This window comes from Asterias amurensis, chromosome 8, assembly GCF_032118995.1.
Source record: "Asterias amurensis chromosome 8, ASM3211899v1".
Classification (NCBI taxonomy): Eukaryota; Metazoa; Echinodermata; class Asteroidea; order Forcipulatida; family Asteriidae; genus Asterias; species Asterias amurensis.
The window spans coordinates 1,398,374-1,405,231 of NC_092655.1; the positions used below are offsets into that span (position 1 = coordinate 1,398,374).

The 6,858-nt window shown below is 41.0% G+C and overlaps 1 protein-coding gene across 3 annotated transcripts in view; it reads left to right on the forward strand.

The window, feature by feature from the left end:
* Positions 1-246: 246 nt before the first annotated feature.
* LOC139941034 (potassium channel subfamily K member 18-like) overlaps positions 247-6,858 on the forward strand; it is a 66,838-nt gene continuing 60,226 nt past the window's right edge. For all 3 annotated transcript variants that reach the window (XR_011786524.1, XR_011786523.1, XM_071937448.1), the window contains exon 1: positions 247-1,558. Coding sequence is in view for 1 of the 3 variants with exons in the window: in XM_071937448.1 (XP_071793549.1) it covers positions 1,024-1,558 (535 nt within the window). In the remaining 2 variants the exon portion in view is untranslated. The remainder of the gene's footprint in view (positions 1,559-6,858) is intronic.

Consider the following 6,858-nt stretch of genomic DNA (forward strand, 5'->3'; position numbering starts at 1 on the left):
CGTCAGCGTACGGTATTATAATGGCGTACGTGTATGCGGGTATCTCCTTCATCAATATGTGGAATGTTATATGCTGTAATTATATTCCATCTGTGCCGTAAATAATATATCACACATTTAGCATTGAACTCAAACTACAACTGGAGTATACGGGTAGTGATCGTTCCTCTGTGGTGATTTGTAGCATAGCCGTAGGTGTGAGAGGGATCGAATGTGCAATGTGTTGGCCTATGTGTAAATCAAATGTGACATCCACCAATGCGTTTGTAACGTGGAAAGTAACAACTGTTGGTTAAACTGCGCCCGAAGTGGTTTTAAACGACGCGAGATCTCGTGAGTGTTTGCTTGGTTTCATCAATCAATGAAGGCTGTCGCATCAGACCAAACGTTTTATCTACTATTGCCGTTTGGGTGCTCTGTTTTATTGAATGTGATTCTACGTGTAGTTTGTGGCTCAGGTATATAGTATATACGCAAACGACCACACGCACTGGTTGAATGACTCCTATAGAGAGATGCGCATACTCAGCTGTGCACACCTCACGAGACAAAGTCCAATCTGAAAGCATGTGTCGTTTAGGCACAAGTCACGGATGGGTGATGAGAGAAAGATGAATGGGTTCTGCTCGGTGTGTTCCTCACGGCACGACTTCCTCCATGAGAAATGATTAGAGGCTAGACGACGATGCAGTCAATGTTGGGAGAGAGATGACAATGCTAAAAGCACTGGAGATGTTTTAATACAGTGTTCATAAGCAGTAGCTACACACTATGACATGCGTTCGTACTGTAGACTCCTCCATCGATGAGCGGGAAATATACTCAGCGTGCAGTTAATTAAAATCTCCTACCAGCCAAATACAACAACAACCTCGTGTCTATTGTTGTAGGATAGTCGATCCCACACCAAACATTCACGCAAAATAGTCACGGTGGTCCGTTGTGATAAAGACACCAAAACTCGGCCGGTGTGGGTATAAGTTTCCTGCTTTTTGGACTTGATTTTTCTCTTCGAGATAAAACATGAAATCCGTGAGAATCATGGGAGCCGCAGCCACCAGTCGAAGCATGCAGACTGGTATAACCTCGACAACCACTACGGCCACAGCGGTGACAGTCACCCTGACTCCACCACGAAAGGCCCCACCGGATTACCGGCGGATGGACAGTCGCTCCTACCGGTACTTTCGACGCATTCAACCCGCTGTGTTCTGCCTCGCCATCGTGGTGTCTCTCATGGGCTATGCCTTCATCGGAGCGGCTGTCTTCGTCAGCCTTGAAGCCAAGACTGAGAAACAACACTTGGATAAATTATTGAGCGCCCGGGAGGATTTCCTTGCCCTGATCAACCTCACTATTGAACTAGCAGCCGGAGGAGAGCAAACAAACGGAACCGACGTTTCATCTACTGTAGCGAACTATACTCAGCAGATTGACGCTGGACTGAGGTCGTATGAAAATATGTTGCGGGAATACAGAAACATTAACGTACATGGAGAGCTGATGTGGAATTATTTTGGTGCCTTGTTCTTCTCAGCTACTGTGATAAGCACAATAGGTAAGTTTGTTTAAATGATCTTCCCGTCAAGGGAACTCGGCAAACTCCCTACCACAAGGGGGTATAAACACCAAGCTGGCAACAGCCAATCTCTCTCATATACAAACTTTTGTTTAGCGTCTATAATAAATACACTAGATTGTATTTATTTTTTCAAACAAATAAGTTTATCGCACTGTATAACTAGCACACGTGTTGTATTAAGTATCGCTGAGAAATCTGCTTAAAGAATATCTTAGTTGGGTTGTATAAGTGGTTACCCAGCCCTACCGTCAAGATTACATTGTTATGACTGGTGCTCCACTAATTATTTTGCTTAATATTATCTTCTGCTTAACACAACAAATGTATGTGATTAGGCGATCAAATCTTGGAGGGGTGTAATATATCTACTCTGCCGTCGAGCGTAAGTCCCGTCCACCTGTGGCCTCGAGGGTGCTGTGGTGAAATCAGGCGTTAACATTGCACGCTGTAGCGAAGCCTTTTAATTACTTGGGTACGGTAATCAGCAATGTCATGACTTGAAATATCAAGAATATTGTCGGGATGAAATACGATGATGTAGGCCTATCCTGGTTTGTTTTACCACAACATTTGACTTACAGTGTAAAATCCATTATTAGAATATAAGTGCCGTGTTTGTAAAAGAAGAAAAAAAATAGCCTGTAACGGTTTATACTCTTTCCTCAAGGGATGTACGTTACCAATAAATCAATCCTCCAATGACCAATTAAGCAATAAAGTGTATGACCCGGGAGTCATATTTATTGATATCCTAAACTGGGCAATTCCACTTTCTAAAAGGGCTCAGGTCTCAGTAATGTTGATTTTGGAGGGGCAGAAAACTATTTGCACATCCCATGTAAAAATAGTACCATCCTCTGAAAGGATGGAGCCGTCTGTTCTTTGTAAAAACGCAGTACACGAGGGGGTGGTTTTCAACACGCCCTGCCATCATTGTTTGAAGTAGGATCTTTTAAATTGGACTGTATTCGAAAAAGTGGCTCTTATTATTTAAAGACCCCGTCCCAATCTCAACTTTTCCCGGCTGTTAAAGGTATGGCGCGCCCCTTGAAAGTGAAAACGGCACATGACCTCAAAAAGAGCGATACTGTTTGATGAGAATGCATGAGTGCGATATTCCGAAGTGATTAAACAGTACGCTAATCAAGACTCGAAATCTAAAGATAGCGAAAAGTACCTTTTTGAAGATGAGTAAATATTTAACTGCGCTGAGCCTCAAACTGTCTTTTGGCGATATAGTCGGTCGAGACGATTACATCTCCAAGACGGGTATTCCCATCAGATATGACAGTACGATGGTCAAGTGTTCTCGTGCTCATTCCTTGAAGATCCTTTCGACCAGAAATGAATATGTTGATATGTAGGGGCCTACTGTATATTGTGATCTGTACTGTATCTGTATCTGGCATTTTCCTGAAGACGAGCAGAGTATACTGTTCGAAACGTCGAGACTACACCGGCTCTTTTCAGAGCCAACACTCACCTCTAAGAGATTTACTCATGGTTGTACCCGCAAGTTTACTATTTATTTAATTGTTGTCCTTTTTTATCCATACAATGCATAGCTTTAAACAATATTTTGATATGTACTGTTAGCGGCTGCAACATTGTCAAACATGTAGAACTGCCTCAAACTGGCGACACTGTTTAATGATTCGCAAGAGACTTGGGTCCTACTTCTATCCGATTTGACAGCGCGATCACTTCTGAAGCCTCGTCGTCCACAAGATAAGATGATTCGAAGCATCTCAGGGGTAATATTTAACTGCACTGTAACGAGGTCAAGAATGATGTCATTCGGTCAACTGTCTCCACTTGGAGTCTTTAGTACCCGAGTAAATAACAGAGTCGGTATGCATAAGTTGCAACTTGGAAACAGGGGTATCTGGGGCAATGTCGGGTTTCAAATTGCTTTGTTCGGGACCATTGTGTTGCCATCTTGTTTGTTCCCAATTAGAGTATTTAAAACGAGGTGGGTGTAGAGTTTGAAATGTCACCAACAGAGACTAACAAAATACTTATCGTCATCCACAAGTTGCAACTGGGAGAGAATGATAGTGTGGTACGTGTGCCAAATTGCAGGATTGTTAGATGCCGCCATCTTTGTTGATTCCATATCATCGAAGTGTGGTGTATAAACAGAGACTAAAATAATAGATATCGTCATCCACAAATTGCAACTGAAAGAAACAATGATATTTTTGGTACGTGTGTGAGGTCCCAGAGTGCAGGATTGCTAAGTGCCGCCATCTTTGTTTATTCCCATTCCAATGCATTGGTAACAAAACAATGAGTTTGTATTGTCCATAAACAGTTCTAAGCTAAAGATTAAAAAGGGGTAAGAGATTTATGTATGATTCCTTGTGTCTTACCAATATTAAGTTCCATGAATTGCATTCAGTGGACATTGATATTTGTAAGACACAAGGAATCATACAGAAATCTCTTACCCCTTTGTAATAAGTATCAGTGTAAATCATGGAGATAGGCTTTTGGGTATGAGGAGCACACAGCCTTGGTCTAAAGTTGTTGGGACTGTTTTCCTGTACCCTCCCCTGGCTGCCAAGCATATGAGTAATCCTGCTTAGCAATATCATGTTGTTGTAAACTGGTGACATGTTTGTTTTCATTTAGTTTCGGCTTATAAGTAAAACGCTAAGCACTAATTGAGGCACGCGAGCCAAACTCAAGCTCGGTACAATATGTTTTCCAATGTTCGAAGTTCGTCGTTGCCATTATTCGGCTTAGCAGCTTTAGACATTCCACCCACGTTGGGACTACAGCCGTGATTATCAACTGTTGTATACTTGACAAATCTGCTAAGTGGTGTTGATAGCAGCATACTAAAACTGGGCCCAGATTTGCTGCCGGGATCGAGGGTATTACAAATCGAGGCCAACTCGAGAAAATTCTCACGGGATGGGAGCAATATGTTCGTTGTTCTTTTACACTCGTCATCAATAAAATCGATATGACCGTATTTGCGTCACCTTTTACTTTGTGTCCATTTTCTGATCAACAGCTGTTCAAAGTTCGCAATGGATCGTTTATAGGTTGGGTTTTAATATTGCATTTGGCTAGTGCCCAAGAAAGTTTTGCATTGTTTTTATTTTGAGTAGTGAACAATTTAGTGGCTGTAACGCTAATATTAACAAGAAATACAGAAGCAGAATGTTTTATAAATTAAGATATGTGATCGGGTTTTTTTTTTTTCGTTTTTTTTTTCGTTTCTTCTTTCATCCAAGTAATACACCAATCCGAGGCTGAAAGTGTCAATAGTCAGGCTCCTTTGCGTGTACTGAAAACCATTAGTCACAACTGCTATAGAATACTGGGTACATGACACAACCTGCATGATTGATAACAGTAGAAAAACATATATTTTTTAGTCTTCGTCGTGTGTACTTCTTTTCTTGTCCTCGTCAAACTTAATAGGCCCTAAAAGTGCATAATATAACAACCCCATGCCAGACGGTGCACCCTATACTCACCGACCAACCATCCATTTGAAAACTGCTGACACTTTCCAATTGATTGCCATGGCAACATGTAATTAAGGGTAAACTCCTTGAGATGTAGTGCACCATTAATGAACTTTCATGAAAGAAAGTTTTTAAATGGGTTAAACCTTCGCCAAACGGTATTTCAGGATTAAGAGCCGATAAAACACGGGAGTGATTTATAAACGTGGTGCCACTTAATGACTTGAATTTTCAGAGAAAATTTTCAGTCCTTCATGAACCTTTCAATTCCTTGAAATCCATTTGGTCAAGCGGGGTCGGACTAAGACATGCCTCATATCAGCCATTCCTTGTCGAATACAAATGACTAAATTAATACTGGGTCGTGGTTGTGTAGTTCCAAGAATTTTCACAAACGCACGACTCCATAGCAGTTCTAGTCTGTATGGGTTTTGAGTCATTTGCAGGAACACCATTGGAATTAATCTACTTTACTGTGTAGATTTTTTCTTCGAAACTTGTCTTGTTATTTATTATACTGGCCGCGGAGTAGATTTCGGAATTAGGGGACTATTTCGTTCTGAAAAGAGCTGTTGAGCTTATAAAAACATGCCTGGGTAAACCTTTGGTAATTAATCTAACAAGTAATGTCATAATAGTTACTTTGTTAGAAGTACAACAGCTTTCGATTGTACAAAGCATTTTGAGAACAATTTCACTTTGAGTTAATGTGGTTATGGAAACAGATCCCCCCCCCCTCCAGATTTGAATCTCGGAAACGTTACTGTCGGGTACGTTTCTCAGAATGTGTATTCCTATTACGGATTCTTCCTTTTTGCGTGGACATTATAATCGCTCCAGATTTTCGGCAATATTTCCAAAACTCGACCACACTTCGAAATGAAACTGTTACAAGTATAGTTTGATTGCATATATATCTTTAATTTATATATGACTAAAACAATCGAACGGTTCCAACAACCAAATGTATACTTTTCCCCTTTAACTTCTACCTGGATTGCTAACCACTTCTAGTAAATCATTCACATTATGGTTAGTCCCAAAACGATGACCCTGTCATTACTCCGTCACAATAGAGCTACCACGGCCCCGGAACCGACAGCCATATGGGCTGCTGTCGGAAGCTTCTGAAGCCCCGACAAGAATGACAAGAGAAAGTGTCAGGGGATCGATTGAAAGGAAGTAATGGCCGACAGAATCTGCAGGTGTGAATTTATTTTTTGCTCATGATTGGAGTGGGGGGGGGGGGTAATTTGCAATTGCACGGTCACTGATGAGCGGTGTACATTTTATTTCTTCGCCCTTCCTTTTTTTCAGTCGTTTTTTTATTGGTTGCCAAGCAACGCAATATAGCGATGGTTGAATTGCTAGCAGGATGAGGGATTTATTTTGTTGTTGTGTGATGGAGGAATTGTATGGCGTAATGTTGACGCTGATGGATCGTATATATGGCTGGATGTGGCAGGGTTTTTATCTGGGAGAGTTTTACAATTAAGTGTGGAGAGCGTTGCTCGTTGTGTTCATGTTCAATACCATTTCTATGTAGACATATAGTCAGTGGTATATAGACCGTGTGACCTTTGTTTACAATACTGTGACCTTGTACATTCTTTGGCTAGTCTGGCAGGCAAGATACTGCACATGGGAAAATTTGTGTCATAATTTCCACATAAATCAAAGAGTTATGAAAGTAAATGCGGAACAAGTTTTGAGACGTGCCCCCTTTCATCATATCAAAATCTGATAAGAATTAGACAGTGCAATTTCCATAAAATATAAGCTTTTATGTTTTCT